This window comes from Epinephelus lanceolatus, chromosome 20 (assembly GCF_041903045.1).
Source record: "Epinephelus lanceolatus isolate andai-2023 chromosome 20, ASM4190304v1, whole genome shotgun sequence".
NCBI classification, from domain to species: domain Eukaryota; kingdom Metazoa; phylum Chordata; class Actinopteri; order Perciformes; family Serranidae; genus Epinephelus; species Epinephelus lanceolatus.
The window spans coordinates 13,144,458-13,169,168 of NC_135753.1; the positions used below are offsets into that span (position 1 = coordinate 13,144,458).

At 40.6% G+C, this 24,711-nt stretch overlaps 1 protein-coding gene across 1 annotated transcript in view; it reads left to right on the forward strand.

Moving 5' to 3' along the window:
* Window positions 1-7,842: 7,842 nt before the first annotated feature.
* tmtopsb (teleost multiple tissue opsin b) overlaps window positions 7,843-24,711 on the forward strand; it is a 60,399-nt gene continuing 43,530 nt past the window's right edge. Inside the window, exon 1 of the mRNA XM_033638384.2 lies at window positions 7,843-8,539. Within this exon, the coding sequence (XP_033494275.2) occupies window positions 8,158-8,539 (382 nt within the window). The 5' untranslated portion in view covers window positions 7,843-8,157. The remainder of the gene's footprint in view (window positions 8,540-24,711) is intronic.

The window sequence follows — 24,711 nt, forward strand, 5'->3', positions numbered from 1 at the left end:
AAGAGGGAACTTTAGATATTGGTCCCTAGATTATGTTCACCGAGTTTCATGCAGATCGGTCAAACTTCCTAGGAAGAGATCGATTTGAAGTGTTTTTCAAAAAATTCAAAATGGCGGAAAATCTATATGACCGGGAGTTATGGGTTCTTGAGGCAAATTTGTTCCTCATGAGGAGAGGCATCTCTGTGCAAAGTTTCATGTCTCTACGACATACGGGGCATGAGATATGCCCATTCAAAGTTTGCATTTCAATCGGTTGCTATAGCGCCCCCCTTTGGCCAATGGATGTAATATTGTTTCATTTGCATCCTCCCATGACCCTCTACCACTGTGCCAAATTTCACATGGATTGACCAAGTCAGTGAGGAGAAAAACGTGGAACAGACACACACACACACACAGACAGTTTTCGTCATTATATAGTAAGATGACATCACAATGGTGTCTAATCGCCTAAATACTATTTACATTTGTCAAACTTATGCACACATGTAAATAAATATGATTTTCATTCAGAATGAGTCTCTCCTGATTGAAATAGCTTCACCAACACTGACAGTGTCAAGCTTCAATGTGGCACCAAGCTGGCTGCAGCTGATCATAAAATATTTGCTTGTTTCACTTCATGTTTTCCTGCATGTTTTCCTGCATGATTTGTGTGTGTGTACATGAATCCATATTTGAGTTTCAAAGAAAGGAAATGGTGAGATTCAGTTTATTTGTGAATTGTCAGGGTTTCGCTTTATGGAAGGAGCTTAAAAAAAAGTGAGGTTTAGAGGTGAAATGAGGTTGGGTGTCACACTGTGAGGTTGGAGCTTTGATGATTTGCTTTGAATGTCAACAAACGTCACGCTGACGGGTTTCCTCATCACACACAAACGTCTTTTTTCTCATCAACAGAAGGTTTTCTACTTGATATATGTATCGTGTCACAAAGCTATTAAATGTTTTCTAAATTCTGGATTACTTTTGTTGCTGTGGTGCTTTCAGTGATGCACTGTGTCCTGAGACAACTTAACCAACACAAATCAGTGATTTGATTTGATTAGACCTCCAATATATATTCTTTTCCCTCAGGCTGACTTTTGACTCAAGCTCAAAACAAAACATCATCAAAGTTCAAAAATAAAATGTTTTGGTCATTTTCGTTGAAGAACATCAGAACAACCAGCCTTTTGTTGAATTATTGACATTATGTCAGAACTTCTTAAATGTTCCAGACTCTAGAAAGTGTGAAATATCCATGTCAAGCCCTGGTTTTCTACTCATTTGTTGCAATAAATTTACTCCTCATGATCATAAAAAGACTACAATATTAAAGATTAATTGTATGATATTGTACAAACCTGATTGTTGGCTATATGTCACATATGTAAATGAAATAATGAGAGGATAGTCCCTTGAGAGACAAAAGTTCAGGGAGATGTGCCCTGCACTCAAGTTTTCATGAACACTGCTACATTTTTTATAAAGCAAATTTCATTAAATTAACTCATTTTGTTTAATTAATAATTAATGTCTCACTGAGGTGCAAGAGTGCATCCGTTGGCAAGGTTACATTTGAAATCAAAGGAAAGGAAATGGAGACATGAGAGAGCAGGGGAGAAACATTGTGTGAGTGTGTACAATACCTGTATCCGTTTCACTGCATCACCTGCATAATAAGTATGACATGGCCTATTATTTTATCTGGCTGTCCCTCGCCAGAAAAACGTCATAATTGGTCCTTTTATTTGAACTCATGGTAATGCTTTCCTGATAAGTGACAGCGAACAGTGCAGCCCGCTATCTTTACATCCATAATGGACGGTTTCACAGAACATCTCATTTCACACCTCACGATTAACACGCGTCACATCACAGACCTTTTCATAATTAAAAAAACCATCTGTCCCAAACTTTAAGCATACAGTTGCCATGCAGGTATTGTAGAGAGAAGGAGTTCGCCATTGATTCTTGTTTGGCAGCTGGGTTGGAATAATAAAGTCTTTTTCACTACTAATGACTGAGGCTGAAATGATTAGTCACTCAACAGAAATACAATCTGCAACTGTTTTGATGATCAATTAATTTCACATTTTATGGCTCTTAGAGGTGTAGTGTGTAGGACTGAGGGGGATATCTTAGCAGAAATGGAACATAACATAGTAAGTATGTTTTCTTTAGTGTATAATCACATTAAAATAATAATTGTTGTGTTTTTGTTACCTTAGAATGAGACGTTTATACCTACAAAGGGAGCAGATGGAGTCCACCATATTCACTGCCATGTTTCTACAGTAGCCCAGAAAAGACAAACCAAACACTGGCTTCAGATAGGGCCATTTGTATCTTTGCGTTTTTGCATCGGCCGCCATAGTTAAAAACCTATCTTCAATGAGGAGCGCAGGAGAAACTGATTTGTGATGTGTGACTGCTTTATTCAGTGTTTTATCCAATCTGCAGACAATTCGGCTTCCGGGCAAAACCACCTGAACATTTGGATTTTAAGTTATCAGAGAAAAAAAGGTGAGCACACTATACTGTAGCATATGGTGGGCAAGCTGCCGCACAGCATAGGAGGAACATTGAGAGCGTTTACATGCACACTAATAAACCGATCATTATCTGATTTCTGGAGTTACCTGATTATTCAAGTGGTCATGTAAACAGCATAATCCAATAGGCTTTATCAGATAAAAGCCATTATCTGATTATGAGAAATCAGATAAACACATCTAGCTTTTTCCCCAATAGTCAGATTATTCGGTGCATGTATACCCTTTAATCTGGTTTCTTTCGGGTTTTGCTATTTTATACTCCCACTCCACTACATTTTAGAGGGAAATATTGTACTTTCTACTCCACTACGTTAATCTGACAGCTTTTGTTTCCTTTCAGATAAAGATTTTATATAAAATAATATATTTTTATATTCTCAGTGTTTAAATTGTCACTTTTATTTTATCTTATTTATATGTTATGCACTTTGTGTGACAAGTTTATATACAATACACTTGTATATGGCACTTTGCAGTACTTTTACTCCGAATGTACCCAAAGTATGTAAAATTGGCTCAACAAACAGTACTGTAAGAATATAAGCTGTCAGCATGATGAGTGCTTTATTTTGCAAATATATGACTTGCGTACTTTTTGAGGTTTTTCAAGGATATGAGTACCTACTGTAACAGGAAGTTTGAGTTTTATGTCATGTACTTGGGGAGAAATCCAACTGAAGGACTGAATCATGTAAACTAGGTTTTTCTGATTATCAGATTATTGAAGTGCATGTAAATGCGTCAAATTGGATTATTACCATTACCTGATTATTCCCAGTTATCTGATTATTGTGCGCATGTAAACGTGCTCACTGATTTGTGATGTGAAACTGCTTTCTTCAGTGTTCTTAGTGGTTTTACTCACCTGGTCCATTTGTTTTGGAGAAGAAGAGGCCTCTGCTGGTAATACAGCTCCCAGTATACTTCCTGAAAAAGTTTCTGCTAGTTGCAATCTGCAATCCTCCCTGCTACATGCCACTAAATCCCCCTAAATCTTACACACTAAACCTTTAAATGTGGCACTGTGCTGCATTTGTCACCTTAAATTTGTACCGATCACATTGGCTGACATTTTTAATGTCAAACAACTGAACAAAAAACGATCATTAGGTTAATCAATAGTGACATTAAGCATGAGTTGGAACCAATAAGGTCAACATTGGTGTCTTTGAACCATGACTGCCATGAGGAGTGTTTTTGTAAAAAAAACAAAAGTGTTTGTTTGCAAAAACAGATAAATCCATTTTCATTATTTTCCTCAATCATGTTTTGTGCATGCCAAAGAAAATCAGTTAAACTGGTTTTCACTGTCTTGGCAAGAGATGTCAGACTTTTGAAATGTTCATAAATCATGGTTAGTTTATTGTGCACTCAAAGGGGTATTATCAAGTTATGTTTACATTTGGACTGAGTATCTTGGGGGTCTAACAAATGTCTTGAATTTATTATGTTCCTCATATATCATTAGCAAAGTCTATTTTATTATATTAAAAACCCTGCATTGTTTACATCCACATTTACTTTCTACATGTTACCACTAACAACTATGGATGAAGGAAGCAGCAGAGGCATGCATCTTCATGCATGACCTTCTTGTAAAAACATTACTCCATAGCATCAGTAGCAGTCAGAAACTCGACCTAGTCGCCAGTAAAAATGTTGGCATTGTAAATTTCTGCAAACCACAGATACATTACATTTGCATGTTATTAGAAGATATAGAATTTTATCATTAGAGGTTATTGTTATATATTGCTGGAAAGTACTGAGAAAACATGATGTAATAATGAATTATTATGGGCCACATTGTCCCTGCTGATTTTCTAATCGAACTTTTGCTTTGACAGCTATTAAATTGAATTATGTGGTACAACAAAGGTTTTAAGAAGTCTTAAATTGAAATGCAAAAACCATCAATAGGTAATTGTAGTTTTCACTTAGGTCTTGGCTGATGTGGTGCACTTCAGCACAGTTAAAATCACTTGTAATCCAGGTTTGTTAGTGTATTTGTCTTCAAACCAGTCACCAGAATAAATGCTTGCATTGTATCTTGTATCTTGCATTGTATGCAGTGTGTTAAAACTTTACGTTTGTTTATGTTTCAGCATCTCTGTGGTAAACGTGGTTAGGTTTAGGCACAAAACCCACTTGGTAATGGTTAGGAAAACATCATGTTTTGGCACAAAATATCCAGCTTTGTTGGTAGAATACCGGCTGGAAACACAAAAATATCCTCCACTTTTTGTGGCACTATCCCCACAAGGATAAACAGCGATGGGTCACTAAAAAACACCAACATTTGGTGCCTACAAAGCCTCTGGAAACACAGTGATGATTCAGTAAAAAACACCCATGTTTAGGGGGAAAAGTGGCAGAAAAATGGTGACAGGTCCTTGAAAACACCCACATTTGGGGACAAAAAGCTGAAAAAAAGGGACAGGTCCCTGAAAAACCTCAACATTTTTAGAGCCTTGAAAGCGGCAACAAAACAGTGACATGTCCTAAAAAACACCTACATTTGGGGACAAAAAGCCGCAGGAAAAACAGTGACTTGTCCCTGAAAAACACCAACATTTACTGCCGAAAAAAACTGCTGGAAACACCTTGATGATTCATTAAAAAACATCCATGTTTGAGGGACAAAGCAAGAAAACCATGACAGGTCCTTAAAAACACAGACATTCAGGACAAAAACCTGTAACAAATACAGACACAGGTCCCTTAAAAAACACCCAAGTTTGGTACCTAAAAAGCTGCTGGAAACACTCAAAAAACAACCAGTTTCGTTGTTTGTTGGTCTTTTACAGTGGTCTAGAGCTTGCCAGGGGCCTGTATCACGAAGCAGGATTAATGTCTTAGCGAGGTAACTTCAGGGTTAACCCTGGGTTTTCGGTCTCACGAAGCCGGTTCAGTTCTTATCGGGGTAGATCACCATGGTAACTTACTCTGAACGGCTATCCTGCTCTGGAGCAGGGTAAGTTCAGGGTTGAATCCGATCCTATAAAACGCACCACCCACTGGCCAATCAGCTGTTCGGAAAAAATGACTCTGCTGACAGAAATGCAGCCCAGTCATGACGGGAAGTTTAATTCATTTGATTGATTTTGATTTGAAAGTTTATTTTGAACATTAAAAAAGAAAAGAAAGCAACAACAACAGACAATGAAAAGATTGTTCAAAAAGGAGTGGAAAGAAGTCGAAATTTCATCCCGCCCCTTCATAAGAAAGAAACTGATCATTTGCGGACACTTAATATATTAGTGCCAACATTTTATTTTGTTGGAGGAAATGATCCCTGTTAAAGATAATGGGCCTAATTGACAGCTTTGCTGCTGGAAGTGTGGAAAGTAGCCTATCATGTCTACACTTCATGGTGTTTGAGGGATTTTCCTTTTTGTTTTTTAAAGAGGGACACTAGGTATATTTCTGCACAGCTGTTAATTTCTAACACAGCTCAATATCAGGATGATTGTATTCAGACTATCAGTTTGGTGTTGATATGATTTAATTGTGGCGTCAGCTTTAAGCTTTATTGTAGCATATATAACGTTATGACAAAGAAGAGCAATTTATCAGACGCAATGATGTTAGACGATAATTGTAATACACGCAATTCATCTGCGCAGCATTGATTTCATGGGATTCAAGGGTGTGATCAGTGTCAGATGTACAGGTACAGGTACTGCAGCTACTTGAACCAGTGATGAGTAATTTAACCTACACATCATTTTATTTGCTACCTTGTTTTGTCTTGATTTTTCCCTCTCTCCTCCTCTATTTCTTCTTTCCTTACCCATTTTTTTTCTTGTCTATTATGTGATTTCATTGATGTTTTGACAGGGGAATTTCTTTGATAAGCTTTTAGTGGCTTCTAACCTCTCTGGCACTTTTCTTTTTTTAATCTTGTAAATTTTATACTGTCTGTTTTTAACATTATGTGAAAATAAACTAATCTAAACTAAAGCTAAATATTATTCATCCTGTTATGCGTTGCCACGCATGTTTCCTCCTCCTGCAGCTGCCACGGTGTTGGCCTTTTCTGTAATGTTGCTTTTCTCCTCCTCATATTTTAGTAGAATTAATCTCTGATCCTCACGAGAAATACCTTTTTCCCTCACATACGGCGCTCTGTGAGGACGCTCAGTGACGCTGCGCTTCTCTCATGATTGTGATTGGTCCGCTGCGTGCGCGTTCACAGCTCTTGATAAAGCAACCCTGGGTTACCGAGTTGATATCCAGCGTTGTGATACCGATTATCCTGACTGCCATTGTTAGGGTTAGTCAACCCAGGATAGGTCTGGGTAACCCAGGAAAGGTTGATCTCGCTTCATGATACAGGCCCCAGGTGTCTCATGACATCCACCATCCCCTCAACCTCCCAATGAGTATCAGCTTATATATTACAGAACTGATGCGTATGAAACATACAAATGTAATGTGTTTATGGTTTACAGAAGTGTACACCACCAACATTTTCTTCTGGAGCTGCAAAATCTCCACAAGGACGTTGAAACGTATTGGTGAAAACACAGAAAATCAGATATTGACAGTGAATGACTGTCAAAAACAACCAATAAAAGCATTTTGTCACAGGGAGCTCTTGTCTGAGAGCTTTTGAGTCTTTCAGAATTCAACTCATAGATTAAATCTGACCAGCGGTCAAATCCAAACCCTTCAGGCTCCCTTTGCCACCGATCCCTGCTGACTTTAAGATGATTGGATGTTTTTAATCTCAGAGGCCTCATACATATCGTAACACCCTAGAGAATACAGACCTACAGTATCTACATATGTATCTGTTGTCTTGATTTACTTGGTTAGAAATAATGATTGGCCTGACACAGTGTTTCAAATGAGCTCAGAAGAAATCGGTCCTTGTCCCTCAGGCTGTAAAGGGCTGATCTCTTCCCAGGCAATTTATAGATTCTTTCCTTCACTTCGATCATCATGCGTGAGGAATCAGTGATATCTCTTAATCAAATAAATGTACAAGAGTGCAGCAGGAAATCTATAATGAAGGTTTACATTGGTTTATGTGAAGGAAAGTGGAGTCCTGCTCCGCACATGCACCTGCCACACAGCTTTTCAGTCAGATTCCCTTATTGTGTGTGTTATCCCCCCAAATATCGTAATCCAATGCTATCATTGACGGTTTGATGATGGTTTGAGACTATTGCACACATACATGCACACACACATGCTACACGCCCCCCCCCCCCACCCGCGCCACATGTTGAGGGTTTTTGTCCCCCAGCGCGTTAAAAGGCGCTGTGAGTGATAAAAGCCCGTGCGCACTTAGAGCTGGACGGGTGGCCGCGCAAGAAAAGGAGCGCACCTCTCCGGACTCGGAACGCACGGCGGAGGGGCGGATCCAACATGACACCGGCATCTGCTCTCTGAATCCTCACTCACCCCCGACTCTCTTGGGCTGGATAGTCCAGCCTTTACAACTCTCTTTTGTCTTTATTGAAAGCTGCCACATGCGCGCACGGCGCAACAGAGGACTCCCCCGCGCGCCTTCGCTGCTGCTCCGGATGGGCTGACAGCAGCAACATTGGATGGTTCCGTCCCGCGGTGCAAACTTCGGGCTGGTGCAAACTTCGCGGCTCAGCCCAGTATGATCGTTTGCAACGTGAGCCTGAGCTGTGCGCACTGTCCCGGGGGAGGAGCCGGCGGCACGGCGGCGACGGACGCCTACGAGGAGGTGTCCGGTTCTCTCCCTCCTCCGTCCCTGAGTCCGAGGGGGCACCTGCTGGTGGCGGTGTGCCTCGGCTTCATCGGCACCTTCGGGTTCCTCAGTAACTTCCTGGTGCTCGCGCTGTTCTGCCGGTACCGGACTCTGCGCACGCCCATGAACCTCCTGCTGGTGAGCATCTCTGCGAGCGACCTGCTGGTCAGCGTGCTGGGCACCCCATTCAGCTTCGCGGCCAGCACCCAGGGGCGGTGGCTGATCGGACGCGCTGGGTGCGTTTGGTATGGGTTCGTTAACGCATGTTTAGGTGAGCAGCTGTTTACATTTTCTTTGGCACGTGTCACTGGAGACAAGTGAACACATTTCATGCTGTAGTAACGAATTAAATCTTTAAATCTAAATCTGGTCATCCGCTCATTTTCACCTCTGAGAGGAGAAAAAGATTTGATTTTGCCTCTTTATTCTGCCAGTTAGACAGGGTCTGTGTGGTATTTCGGACATGGCCTTCGTTTCTCACTATAACTCCTAATTAACTCCAAACGTCGCTGGAAGTGTGAAAATCTGGTCCCCAAAATGTCCTTTTTTCAGTTTAACCACTTTGCATGTTATGCCCTTTATCCAAAACGATTCCACAAGCACCTAAAGTCACAGCACTTCATCAGTTCTTCATCTTTCAGGGTTTGCAGCTTTAGAAACAGCAGTATAATAATCTAGATTTGCTCTGCAAGATTTTTTTTTCTCTTGCAGCTTGCAAGAAAATGAAGAAAACATGCTTTCATGGCTTGCAGCAAAATCCTGTTAGCCAGTTTCATTCTGCAGTTAATTTTGATCACAATCCTATTAATTTGTGGAGGTAATGTGCTGTTCACTGCTGATTCTGTTCAATCTAGCAAACTGAATTTCCCACAGGGACATACATACTGTAATGTGATAAGGTAATGTGTCATAATTCATATTTAGTCCCAGACATTTTTTAGGGAGGATGATAGATGCAGAGGAGATGAATACTAAAATAATCATAAAGCATGGAAAAAGCATTTCTGATCGTATTACATAATAAATCTGCTCTTGTTAGGCTCTTCAGATCCTGAGAGGTTGTGTCTGGTGTTTATGTGTGCACACAGGACAGCTGACAGAGCTCTTCACCGGTGTTGGGATCAAATCTGTGACCTCGCACTTTAAGGACAATCACACTAATTGCTGCCCTTGGCTTAATTAATGTCACCCCTCTGCTGAGAAACTACTCACAAACCTATTTTTCTAGCCATCAGCGTTTTCTTGCTCTCACTGAATTTAGACGTTTTTCTCTTTAGACTTTAGTGACTCTGAGTGCACATGTGTGAAGAATCGATCTTTCAATGCACTAAAAGTACAGACCTCTTTTCTCCTTCACTCACTTTCTCGTCATCGACCTCCGTTAGTTTTATTGCTCTCCGGAGTGGTGTTGATGCTCTAAAATCTCTTGTTTTCTCAACGGAGCGTGGACTTGAAGCACTGTGAGGTTCAGTACATGTTGTTGCTCTTAAATCGTCTGTTTCCTCTCTGGAGCCTGGACTTGCAGTAAGGTGTTGTTGCTCTTAAATGTGTTGTTTTTTTCTGATATGTCCAGACTAGCAGTGAGGTGGTGTTGCACTTAAAAATGTATGTATGTTTTTATGAGTCTGGACTGGAAGAAGGGTGCAGTAAGGTGGCATGCCTGCTCTGAAATCAGTTGTCTTCCCCTGGGAGTCTGTACTAGCAGTAAGATGTTATCATTGCTCTTAAATTAGTTTTTAATGGAGACTCTTAGTAAAGCACATGTTTTGTTGTTCCTAAATTAGTTGTTTTCTCTATGGGGGTCTGGACTTGCAGTAAGGTGTTGCTCTCAAAAGTTGTTCTGGACTTGGAGTCAGGTGTTGTTCCCCCTAAAATCTGTTGCTTCCTCTTCGGAGTCTAGACTTGTAGTAAGGTGTTGTTGCTCTTAAAAATTTAGTTTTCTGGGGCGACCTCTAGCTCAACGGGTAAAGTGTACGCTACATGAGTCTTTTGCAGCAGCCTGGGTCCGATTTCAGCCTTTGCTGTAGGTCATTCGTGATTTCTCTAACCTTTTCCCGTCTCTCTCAAGCTGTACTGTAATAAAGGCACAAACCCTAAAAAACATAAGTCTTTGTTGCTCTTAAATCAGTTGTTTCCTTAATGGACCCTGGACTAGTAGTAAGGTGTACTTACTCTGAAATCAGTTGTTTTCTCTATGGAGTCTGGACTGGAAGAAAGGTGCAGTGTGGTGGCATGGTTGCTCTGAAATCAATTGTTTTCTCCTGGGAGTCTGGACTAGCAGTAAGGTGTTATCATTGCTCTTGAATTAGTTTTCTTAGTGGAGTCTGAGCTCGCAGTAAAGCACATGTTTTGGTGTTCCTAAATTAGTTGTTTTCTCTATGGGGTCTGGACTTGCAGGAAGGTGTTGTTCCCCCTAAAATCTGTCATTTCCTCTTTGGAGTCTAGACTTGCAGTAAGGTGTTGTTGCTCTTAAAAATCTGTTTTCTGGGGCAACCGTTAGCTCAACAGGTGGAGTGTTTTCCCACATATAGGCCTAGTCCTTTGTAGCAGCCTGGGTTCGATTCCAACCTGCAGGCCATTTCTGTGTGTCATTCCCATTTTCTCTGCCCCTTTCCTGTCTCCCTCCAGCTGTAGGCAAAAACTCCCCCAAATAAATCAATCAAAAATGCAATTTGTTTCAGTTGAGTCCAGACTCACAGTGAGATATCGCTGCTCTTCGATAAGTTGTTTCCTCTGTGGATTCTAAACCTGCTGTAAGGTGTTGTTGTGTTGTTTTTTTCTGAGGTGTCTGGACTAGCACTGAGGTGTTATTGCACTTAAAAATCTATTTTTAGTGTGCCTTACTCACAGTGAGGTACAGTAATTTTTTTTTTCCCTGTTAAATCAGTTGTTTCCTTTATGGCGTCTGGACTTGAAGCAAGGTGTTGTTACTCTCAAATCAGTTGTCTCTGTGGAGTGAGCACTAGCAGTAAGGTGTTGTTGTCACTTAAAATGTGCTGTTTCCTTAAGAGAGTCTGAACTTGCATTAAAGCATGTGTTTTGTTGCTCCTAAATGAGTCGTTTTCTCCATGGAGTCTGGGCGTAAAGTAAGGCACAGCGATGTGTTGTAGCTCCTAAATTTCTTGTTTTTTCTTTGGAGTCTGGATTTGAAGTAAGGTGCAGTAAAGCGGTGTTGTTGCTCTTAAATCTGATCTTTTCTTTGTGGAGTCCGGACCTGCAATGAAGCGTCCCTGGAGTCCCTGCTAACATGAAGGTGTTGGTGCACTGAAACCAGCAGCAAGGTGTTATCGTTGCTCTTGATTAGTTGATTTCTTAAAGGTAGGATCTGGAGGATTTTCAAACAAAACAAAATATAGACATGTACAAATGAAATCCTGCTTAATCATCACCTATGGGCTTCTACTCATGTGTGGTGGTGACTCTGTTTGCAGCGCTCCTGCCCTTTAACTGTATTTTGATGTTTTTGTGAGCTCGGACCACTTCTGGGTGGAGATTTCCCCAGCCAATGAGAGAGCGCAGGTGCCGTGCCCGAGCGTGTCCGAGCGTGCACCAGCGCGAGCCTTGCCTGAACCTCTTCTGTGAAGCCTTCTTCCGTACCTCCGGGCTCCGTACACCCGGGAGAGTTGAGCCTGATAGGAGGGGCCAAATTTGAATGTGTGTTTACAAACAGCAACTGGAAAATCCTCCAGACCCTACCTTTAAGGAAGTCTGAACTTGCAGTAAAGTTTTATTGCTCTTAAATGAGTTATCTATATGCAGTCTGGGCTAAAGGCACATTAAGGTGTTGCAGCTCCTAAATCTCCTGTTTTTTCCTCGGAGTATGAATTTCAAGTAAAACGTAAGGTGCTGTTACTCTAAAATAAAGAGTCTGAACTTCCAGTTAGGTGTTGGTGCTCCTAAATGTGTTGCTTCCTCTATAGTCTGGACTTGAAGTAAGGCAGAGCAGGGTGCTGTACCTACTAAATCTCTTGTCTTCCCTTTAGTTTGGACTTGAAGTAAGGTGCAGTGAGGTGTTGCTGTTGCTCCTATAAATCAGTTGTTCTCTCCTCAAACCATTTTTGACCCAGACTCTGTTTTCTATGTTTCTGTATTGAACAACTGCCAACTCAGTTTCTCAATAACTCCACTATACAGCTACTGACGGGGTCAGCAGCTTCCCAGTACAATCCTGAAAGCTTCATGCACATCTTTCAACAAACTGACATCTACTCTGTAGTGAGACATTCACAATTCATATACCTGATTTGCAGTTTATCCATGACCTGGGATCTTTCACAATTAATTCTGCACAGCGTGTCTCAGTGGTGTACGTTCAGAAGCATTTGTAGGATATACAAGCAATAACCAAAAACATCAAAACTGTATATGAGAGGATCACAGGCTCATATTGAAAAAGACCAGAATGAGATGCTTTAGAGATTGAATTCTGGACTGGGTGCTTATTGGCTCTGAGGAGTGGTGAGATGGAGACGGGTACCCTGACATCAAAGATTTATGTGAGTAGTTTGGTCAGAATTGATCAGATTGTGGAAAAACAAGATGAAATGCAGCTCATTTTGAAAATACCCTGAAATAACCTGAAGGTTCGAGGTATTCCACACTGTACTCTGGCTGATGGAACGCTTGGAAGCAACAGTAAAAATAGTGTACAGGTCTAACTGTTACCCAAAAAGACGTTATAGTACCTGACAGGATCAGCTGCTTTTGTCTGTTTCATTTAAACTAAATATCTTTGGGCTTATCTGTTAATAAAGTAATTGGCAGATTAATCAATAATGAATATGAACTGCTTAAGTGAATGAATACAGCATCATCTTTAGTGGAAGAGAGTTACTTTTTGGAGGAGAGTTAAATCTGATCCCTTGAACCATTCTGATGTAGATTGGAACTCTGCAGAGATCAAACTTAATTGTGGTTTGACTGGAAAAAATTGCTGCCTGAGGAGGAGACTTAGCTTACATTGCCTCTTTAGAAGTGCATATTAAGCTACACTATCTTTGTGTTAAGTGCACTAAATCTGTGCAATAGCTGAGTAAATATTTTGCATGCAAGTGGCTTCACAATGTTCCAGTATTGATGCATTTGTTTGTATTGTTCAGGCAAAAATCAGAAAATGCACAAAGTGAGTGTTCTCTGATCAGTGGCAGGCCATTTGTTGTTAACTCTGATGCAAAGACAACAGCCCGGTCACCAGAACAAAATGTTGGCAACAAATCCGTGGTTGGCAGAAACGTATATTTGTAAGTTTCATATGTATCATATAAACTTTTCTAAAGTGACGTAGTTATTATTACATGTATATATGATGACTTTGCCATCAGGACGTGGAGGGGATGGTGGATCCCGGTGAGAGTGCTGCATTTCCAGTTGGTATTGTGCTACCAAAAGCAGATATTTTAAACCAAAACATGATCCTTTCCGAACCATAAGGATTTTTTTTTTTGTGCCTAAGCATAGCCACACGTTAGCCACTGTGTTGTTGAAACATAAAGAAACATAAAGTTTCAACATGTTACATTTCTGTGGTTTGAAGAAACTTATAATGCAAATATTTAGTCTGGCAAGATGGTTGAAAACAAATACACTACTGTTCTTTCCCTTTTAACTTTGACCCTCCCTGAAGCTACAGATGTTTTTCCCCGAGCCTCACTGAGTGAATGGTGGGAATGCATGACCCAAGCTCCATATAAATTAGTTATTCATTTTTTAAGACTTACCCTTTGATGCTTGAATGTTAAATGTAAGCACTTGAAGACAACAGCAGATGAAGCGCTCATGTGGGTTGCAGTATCATGGTAACCAGGAAGGTGCTCTTTGGTCAGGAGGTGCAGTACATCTTGAAAAAACAAAATCCAAGGCAACTCTTCTCTGGTGCAAAAGTTAAAAGGCCTTTATTAAATGGCTAGTTCATGATGAACATTAAAAACACCAACATGTTTCGGCCATGCTCACTGGCCTTCATTAGGGCATGTAAATTTAAATGTGAGCAGCTGAAGAGGAAATCCTTGAGTTGACGGAAGTCTTGTTTTTATCACTCTTGTCATGTATGCTGGTTAGTAGGCTTGTGCCGGTTTGAAAATTTTCCAACCGGTTTGATTTAGGGCCAAATATATCAAATTGCACCTAATTTTACCACTGGGGGTCGCAATTGAGCTATTTTTCCCAATAAAAACCCATTGTAGGTGTAATGCGCTTCCAATCCACTAGGTGGCGATAATGCTGTATTAACCGCCAATAAACACAAGGTTACACAAGAAGAAGAAGAAGTAGCAGAAAGACGGAGTCCGCCGGAGCCTCTGAGACAAACTAAACAAAACACTTGTAGGCTTCTCCACTTCATTTAAAAACATACATAAACCTTATTAAGTTGTCAGAATGCATGTTACAATGCAAGATAAGTTGAATATAGTCCCTTGACACGCCGCTGATGTGAAAAGCCCCCCCCCCCCAACTCCACACCCGGTTTATCTGGTTGACATGAATCAAACTGGGTGGAGCTCTTAAACCGGACCGAACCGGTTAAACTGGAAATCGGCACAAGCCTACTGGTTAGCTCATGCAAATGCTTTATTTTTGGGTAAAAATGCCTTGTTGATGCCAGAGGTCAGAGGAGAATGGCCAGACTGGTTCAAGATGATAGAAAGGCAACAGTAACTCAAATAACCACTGGTTACAATCAAGAAGACCATCTCTGAACCATCTCTGAACCAACAACACGTCCAACCTTGAAGCAGATGGTTCTACAGCAGCAGAAGACCACACCAGGTGCCACTCCTGTCAGCTAACAACAGGAAACTGAGGCTACAGTTCACACAGGCTCACCAAAACTGGACAATAGAAGATTGGAAAAACGTTGCCTGGTCTGATGAGTCTGGATTTCTGCTGCAACATTCAGATGGTAGGGTCAGAATTTGGTGTAAACAACATGAAAGCATGGATCCATCCTGCCTTGTATCAACGGTTCAGGCTGGTGGTGGTGGTGTAATGGTGTGGAGGATATTTTCTTGGTACACTTTGGGCCCCTTAGTACCAACTGAGCATGGTTTAAACACCACAGCCTACCTGAGTATTGTTGCTGACTGTGTCCATCCCTTTATGACCACAGTGTACCCATCTTCTGATGCCTATTTCCAGCAGGATAACGCACCATATCACAAAGCTCAAGTAATACAGTAATACATTGTGGTTTTTTTCAGTACTTTCCAGCAATATGTAACAATAACCTCTGATTGGAGGAGTGAACACTCTCTTGCGCACACAATCCACTGATGAAACAATCCCACTTTTAATTTATAGTGTATAATGTCTTCCAATCGCCCACAATCCAATACAAAAACATTTGATAACTAACTTCCAACACTTACTCATCAGTATCTCACCAGGGATATACATTCAGTCTGAGTAGCGATGATGGACCACTTTCAGGCCCCACAAAACAGAAATGGATCTACTCAGGTTGGCAGGACTGAAGTAAAAACAGAGCCGAGACTTTTCATTTCACCTTTTCCTGCCGGTTCATTTGCTCATTCACTTAATGAGACACTGTCCATCCTGTCCTGCTGCAGTTACCCAGACAACATCAGAGCTATTGTACTGTGCAGCCGGGCACTGTTAAGCCTGTAATCAAGTCTCATCAGGTCACTACTGCCAGAATAAGGTCTTCATCATGAGCTCACAGATGATGTCTTTTGCTGTCTGTCTTTGTCCTTTTCTCTCTGCTGTCGTCCTTCACCGGTCCACTGTCAAGATGCTGGATGGAGCAACAGGTGCAGGGATATGTGAGAGCCAAAGTTGGATAATATCTGAAAGAAAGAGAGAGGTATTAGTTGTAAATCTTTTGGCCACATCTGCACACTTTGAACTGGCTTGAATAGAAGGCATTGGCTCAGGTCACCATGAGAAATGAGGTTATGCTGGAAATCAGACAGTGTTTTGTACTAACCTGCATATTGTAAAATCCTCAAACAAGCTGTAGGTTAGATATAAGATCCTGTACCACCCCAACCTATAGCTTAACAATTTTGTGTTTTTAAGTGATACAAGACACAGCTTTTCCCTGCATGAATATGCCTGATTTTTTTTTATATACAGTACAGGCCAAAAGTTTGGACACACCTTCTCATTCAATGCGTTTTCTTTATTTTCATGACTATTTACATTGTAGATTCTCACTGAAGGCATCAAAACTATGAATGAACACATGTGGAGTTATGTACTTAACAAAAAAAGGTGAAATAACTGAAAACATGTTTTATATTCTAGTTTCTTCAAAATAGCCACCCTTTGCTCTGATTACTGCTTTGCACACTCTTGGCATTCTCTCCATGAGCTTCAAGAGGTAGTCACCTGAAATGGTTTCCACTTCACAGGTGTGCCTTATCAGGGTTAATTAGTGGAATTTCTTGCTTTATCAATGGGGTTGGGACCATCAGTTGTGTTGTGCAGAAGTCAGGTTAATACACAGCCGACAGCCCTATTGGACAACTGTTAAAATTCATATTATGGCAAGAACCAATCAGCTAACTAAAGAAAAACGAGTGGCCATCATTACTTTAAGAAATGAAGGTCAGTCAGTCCGGAAAATTGCAAAAACTTTAAATGTGTCCCCAAGTGGAGTCGCAAAAACCATCAAGCGCTACAACGAAACTGGCACACATGAGGACCGACCCAGGAAAGGAAGACCAAGAGTCACCTCTGCTTCTGAGGATAAGTTCATCCGAGTCACCAGCCTCAGAAATCGCAAGTTAACAGCAGCTCAGATCAGAGACCAGATGAATGCCACACAGAGTTCTAGCAGCAGACCCATCTCTAGAACAACTGTTAAGAGGAGACTGCGCCAATCAGGCCTTCATGGTCAAATAGCTGCTAGGAAACCACTGCTAAGGAGAGGCAACAAGCAGAAGAGATTTGTTTGGGCCAAGAAACACAAGGAATGGACATTAGACCAGTGGAAATCTGTGTTTTGGTCTGATGAGTCCAAATTTGAGATCTTTGGTTCCAACCGCCGTGTCTTTGTGAGACGCAGAAAAGGTGAACGGATGGATTCCACATGCCTGGTTCCCACTGTGAAGCATGGAGGAGGAGGTGTGATGGTGTGGGGGTGTTTTGCTGGTGACACTGTTGGGGATTTATTCAAAATTGAAGGCACACTGAACCAGCATGGCTACCACAGCATCCTGCAGCGACATGCCATCCCATCCGGTTTGCGTTTAGTTGGACGATCATTTATTTTTCAACAGGACAATGACCCCAAACACACCTCCAGGCTGTGTAAGGGCTATTTGACCAAGAAGGAGAGTGATGGAGTGCTGCGGCAGATGACCTGGCCTCCACAGTCACCGGACCTGAACCCAATCGAGATGGTTTGGGGTGAGCTGGACCGCAGAGTGAAGGCAAAGGGGCCAACAAGTGCTAAACACCTCTGGGAACTCCTTCAAGACTGTTGGAAAACCATTTCAGGTGACTACCTCTTGAAGCTCATGGAGAGAATGCCAAGAGTGTGCAAAGCACTAATCAGAGCAAAAGGTGGCTATTTTGAAGAAACTAGAATATAAAACATGTTTTCAGTTATTTCACCTTTTTTTGTTAAGTACATAACTCCACATGTGTTCATTCATAGTTTTGATGCCTTCAGTGAGAATCTACAATGTAAATAGTCATGAAAATAAAGAAAACGCATTGAATGAGAAGGTGTGTCCAAACTTTTGGCCTGTACTGTATATTGTGGCACTCAGCTGTGATATAGCACTTAGGATTACCATGACCTGGATGACTGAGAATCTTCACCGACAGCTGTGAAAACTTATTCAGACTTATAGAGGATACTGAGGTTCAGTCACGCTTTAAACTGAATTTGTTTAGATACAAGGATGCATTGCTGCATGTAGAGCTGAGATGATTACTGTATATTGATTAGTAGATCGAAGTGTCATTGAAGTTTATGCTACTCAAATGTGACTCCAGTTGCTTTTCTATATTTTACACCATTGTAGATGTCTCCTGAGGCTTAAGATAAAGTTAAAAATGAGTTTTTTTCACAGATTAAAAAGTTGACATAGTACATTTCTGCAAACCGCAGACATCTATAAAGTGATGTAGTTCAGATCACGTGTATATGAGCTGTGTTTCCTGTCATAAGGCTGAGAGGGTGGTGGGTGACCTGACACCTAGATGAGACAGCTTCAAAGCAGCAGACAGCAGTGGACCACTGTTTGAGATCGACAACAGCAGGTATTTTTAACAACATGTGGAGACATTTCCAGCTGTGTTTGTGGCAACAAAACCTGTTATATTTTAGCAACACATCAGGACATTTCTAGTGAGATGCTGGGGCATTACCATCTTTGTTTGTGGCAACAAAGCTGATAACGTTGTTAAGACTCATTGGGACATTTCCAGCTGTGTTTGTGGCAACAAAATGGAAATTTTTTAATGACACCTCGGGACACATTCAGCAGTGTTTTTCGTGACCAAACTGGGTATTATTTGGAAACACATCAGAACATCCCCAGCCCTTTTTGTGGTGACAAACCGGGTACGTCTGGACAAAATGTCTGGACATTTACGGTGAGATTCATTTCATTTCATTTAATTTTATTTATAAAGCCCAATATCACAAATCACATTTTGCCTCACAGGGCTTTACAGCATACAACATCCCTCTGTCCTTAGGACCCTCGCAGCGGATAAGGAAAAACTCCCCAAAAACCCCTTTAACGTGGAAAAAAAACGGTAGAAACCTCAGGAAGAGCAACTGAAGAGGGATCCCTCTTCCAGGACGGACAGACGTGCAATAGATGTCGTACAGAACAGATCAACATAATAAATTAACAGTAATCCGTATGACACAATGAGACAGAAAGAGAGAGAGAGAGAGAGAGAGAGAGAGAGAGAGAGATGCAGGACAGACTAATGATAATAGCTTACAACAAAATTAATTTAAATAGTAATATTCTAATAATAATTACGGCTATTGTGGCACAATATGTTGTAGGTATATATTAATATCTGATAGTATATGTATGTGACAATAATCATATGTGTATAATGACAGTAGAAGTATGACTAATGATAACAGCTGTAGAGGAGGCATCAGGTAGGACCACAGCAGGAGCACAACCACGTCACACGATTTCACATGGGTTAGTGACATGCAGTAGAGCCGAGTTAGCGAGATGCAGTAACAGGATATGAATGTTAGCAAAGGAGAGAGAGAGAAGGAGAGAAAGTGCTTGGTGTATTATAGGAGGTGTATTATAGGAGGTCCCCCAGCAGACTAGGCCTATGTCAGCCTCACTAGGGGCTGGTCTAAAACAAGCCTGAGCCAGCCCTAACTATGAGCTTTATCAAAAAGGAAAGTCTTAAGTCTAGTCTTAAATGTGGAGACGGTGTCTGCCTCCCGGACCGAAACAGGAAGATAATTCCACAGGAGACGTGCTTGATAGCTGAAGGCTCTGGCTCCTGATCTACTTTTGGAGACTTTAGGGACCACGAGTAACCCTGCATTCTCAGAGCGCAGTGTGCTGGTGGGATAATAGGGCACTATGAGCTCTCTAAGATATGACAGAAACGTTGAGACATTTCCAGCCATGTTTGTGGCAACAAAACCAGATATTTTGTTAACGACATGGAAGGACATTTCCAGGCGTGTTTTTGGCAACAACACCAGGTACTTTTACAGCAACATGCCAGGACATTTCCAGCTGTATTTTTAGCAACAATATTGGTTATTTTTCGGTGACATGGGACTTTTCCAGCCATGTTTGTGGTGAAAAATACTGTTTTTTTTTTTAACGACTTGACAGGACATTTCTAACCTTATTTGTGACGACCAAACCAAGTGTCTCAAGTCAAAACACGATCTATTCCTATCCCTAACCAAATGGTTTGTGTGCCAAACCCTATCCACATCATTGTCACAACATAACATTGTAAAACAGAAACATAAAAAAATGTAAAGTTTCATATGTTCTGCTACATATGAAATGTACAAATTTAACATGTCTGTGAACTGCAGAAACAAACAATGCCAACATTTATTCTGGCGATTGGATTACATTTTTTACTCCTCTTTGACATCTTAACTAATTTACCACTTATTCAATAAAGAAAGTGTGCAGTGAAGTAATCGTCAGCTACATCTCTGTCTGAAGTTTTTGTCATGCGCACATGTAAAAAGTTGATTAGAAACCTGAAATAGTTTCACCTATTGTCACCCTCCAATTACTCAGTATGCATGACGTTCAAAACATCAGATTACCGCAAAAAGGGCTAGGAATTAACCTGCAGTTTCTCGCAGTCAGTGTACGGTAAACATTCACTCCTCATGGGCTGGGAGTTGTGCTGTCTGTTCGGCATCTGGGTCAGAAACAGTTTGATTTGGCACAAGATTTTTTGCTATCAGTTGGACCTGAAACAAGAAAGAAGAAGAGAGGGAAAGAAAAGGGGAGACAGAGGTGAGGTAGAAAATAACAGAGGGAGAAATAGGAAGAGGGTCATACAGATTTAGAGAAACAGAAAGAGGGAGAGGGACAATGGAAAAAGAGGGAGACAATGAAAGATGATTAGTTCCTGTGCTGACTCAGGTGCAGGACATTGGGTCATACGTTTTAACATAAATCTATTCCACACCACTCGCAGAGATGGTGAGGAAGAATTCGGCCTCAGGTGAAAAACCCATTAAAATGCATGGTGGAGAATCGAAGTGGGCCATGTTTGAATCAAAGCCAACATTAGGGACAGATACGTTCCCCCTGAATCCCCACCAGGCCCAGAGGAGAGAGACCATGCAATCGCTATACGAAATGATGAATGAAAAAGTGGTGGCTGTTGAGAGAAGTTTCCCCTGTTGCTGAGGTAGCAGACCATTCATCTTAAAAGAATCCACTAAACTCGGCTGAAAAGAGCGTGGGTGTCGTTGTGAGATTCATTTATCCATTATTATATAATCATGTTGTAATTTCCACATGGATTTAGTTTCCTCGTCCTTGCAATGATTTTACAGGTGATTTATAATGTGCCTTCGGTTGTCAGTTTGTTCTTTGTCATTAGTTCATCTGTCAGCTCATTACGTGCAATTACACAATCATACAACAACAATATGTTGAGATCACAAGATACTTATTGTTGCAATTACAAGACCATAATTTTGTGATTACAAGAAGACAGATGTGGTTACTTAAGTCACAAAAAGATGATAACCTTATCATGCAAAAACTAAACAATAAAGCTTTCTGCCATTTCCTTCAGCCCTATGGAGTGTTTTCGCTGCTTTTAGCTCATTGTTTTGATTTCTCGGACCGCAAAGTCTTATCAACCTTGTTTCTGGCAGTTTTTTCCAACACAAAAAAAAAGCTCTAATAAACCCACTGTATGCTACCAAACAGCATAAAGACAAAGTCACTAAATGAAGTTCAGTAGAACATCTGAAGAGCCAGATATTTCCCTCTGGAGCAGGCTAGGTGGAGACCAAAAAAGAGCAAAGTGAATATTCAGCCGTCGCCAAAGAAATGTTGGCATTGTACGTTTCTGCAGACCACAAGTCGTTACATTTGCACATGTCATATGTATAATAATGTAAGGCAGTTCACAATAGTTAAGTTTGTGCCCCCTCTCTTACCTTACAAATGTTTCCTTGTTGGTAGATGTAGCATGTTGTTTGGTTAGCTGACGTGACAAGATTACGTATGAAGACAGCAAAGGTTGAATGGTGCGGACGGAACAGTAGCCTTCACTGATGTAAATGGCTGTATGTTCAGTACTCAAATGCCAAAGTTAAGTTAAGTGCTGAAATGGAAGATTTCTTGTCGTGTGAAGTAGGAGTAGCCTAGCTAATTTCAAAAGCCGAAAGGAAGACAGTATCAACGTTTCTGAAGTGAAGTAGCATATGTGCTGACTTTGTCATTGGGAGGTGGAGGGGATAGTGGATCGTGTGACACCTAGGTGAGAAGTCTGGCAAGCTGCAGACTACTGCTCAAGACCAAACAACAAAACTAGTAAACGAGTTCTTCCAGCAGCTTTTAGTGAGAGTTTCCCATTGCTTTTTATTCACCAAATGTATGGGATTTTAGTGACACTGTTGTTTTTCCATCAGAGGTGGTGCCACAGAAAGTTGTTTTTTTTTACAGAGAAATCACTGGTTTTGCCAGCAGTGGCAACCAAACCAGAAAATTTAAGCCAATACATGATCTTTTCCTAACTATAACCAAGAGGTTTTTCTTCCTAAATCTAACTGAACATAAACCACAGCATTGTTAGAAGGCAGTAGAGCAGTTTTAACTTACTGCTACTTAATAACACACAAATGTAACGTAACTGTGGTTTGCAGAAACAATGGTAGGATTTATTCTTGTGATTTGAGTTCAGATTTTGGGTTTAAATTCATCAGATGACAAAATTACATATTAATTCTAATGTCGAGTCTGCATGTATAATAGGCCACTGGTAGGTGGGTAGGTAAATCAGCTTTACAAGATGACAATATGCCCATTATTAGTTTATCAGGCTGTTCTGCTGCTGCCAGGCGCCGACTGATTATCAGAGTTAAGAAAAAAGACCTCAAACTCTCACAAGATCAGTCTTGTGAGAGTTTGAGGTCTTTTTTCTCAACCTCAGCATTATATACCCTTTGTTAACACCTCCCTCCACTAACTTCGCCACGTCGGTCGCTAGCTCTCCCTCTCAGCTTGATGTGGGCCGTTGGAATGCATTTATCATGATAGTCGGAATATGGATGCACTACAGTTGCAGCATCAGCTGATTTGACCATAGAGAAGTGTGTGACGGCTGGTTTGACCACATTTAATGGCAGAACGTGCCCCCCGTAGCTAGCGTCTAAATTTATTTAATACTGAGTGTGTTCTTTGTGTGAACATGTAGTGTGAATACAGTGTGACTTTTGAGTCTGCTGGTTTTAACTTAGTTCTGTGTGTAAACAGTCGACTGTTTTGCAATGTTTTAAATAATTCTGAAAAGCAGGCTTAGGTGTCAGGTGATTATTTCATAAATTCAACTGTGGAAAACAGTAGAAAATTAGTAAAATCATTTTACATATTAGCCTAACACCAACAATACAAATTAAACATTTTTTTAGAGATTTGTTGATCTACAAGTTTCAGTTTGAATTTTGTGTGTTAAATTGAGGCTGCTTCTTGTTGCCAGTCCGTCCCTGGCTGCCACCAAAGTGGCTGAAAATATGAAATATACTCAATGTATTGTGGCTTTGTTCCATGTTGGATTCATACAATGACTATATCATATAAATTGTCATGTCATTTCTTTTCCAAGCCACAGGCACAAGCATGATCCGTCACAATTACTCTGCCACCTCTCCGGACCACTCCTTCCTTGGTGATTATGTGTGAGCGTTTTTGTATCTGCAGGGCTCTAGACCATGACCATTTAGTTGCATTTTACGACCATGGAGCACCAGTGCAACTTGCAAATGTTATTACTATATGAACTGGAGAGCTGTTAAGGCCTTTGCACACAGAGTCCATCTTTTTAATGCATTTTTTTTAATCCGTCATCTGAAAAAATCGTTACCCAACAGAAACCCTGCACACTGATTCTGGTGCGTTTTATGAAAATGTTCGTTGTGAAAATCACAATATGTGACAAAATGAAAAGACACATTTCCTCTTTTGCCTCTCTCCACTGGAGTTATCTATCTGGTTGTCATCACTCCCTTCCTGTCTTTCATTTGGCACCACAGTCAAAGAGCATGGATAGGCGAAGCTCAATAGAACGCCCCATAGCAACAGACTCGCCCATGGTTTCGTCCTACCACCGCCATTTTGGACTGTCAGCAGACTGCAGCAGACCTGCTTGCATACAGAAACACACAGACAAACTGAAGTATATCGCTATTAATTATGCTTACAATGCTACTCACCTCGTGATAGCTTGGTCACAGCTGCTTTTTCACGTTTTTGTAAAGCAAAATATAGACTTTAAAAAAACGAAACTTAGTAAAACGGCCTAGATGGCATCTCTACATATTACATCCACTTATGAGAAGATTAACTTAATTACTCCTTCAAAATCACCCCATAAGCCAATCTACAAAAAATAAATAAATAAATAAATAAATATATAAAAAATCAATATTTTAACTAGAAACACATTAATGGCGACGTCACATAGTCAGGAATAAAGATTTATTTACAGTTTGTACAGTAAGGGGACAGTAATAACAATAATAATAATAATAATAATAATAATAATATATAGGCTATTTTAATATGATATATTTTAATGCTAAAGCAGTAATCAGTTCTGATAGAAATGGTCCAAGAGGCCATATATACATACATATATATATCTATATCTATCTATCTATCTATCTATCTATCTATATATGTATATATATATACAGTACAGGCCAAAAGTTTGGACACACCTTCTCATTCAATGCGTTTTCTTTATTTTCATGACTATTTACAT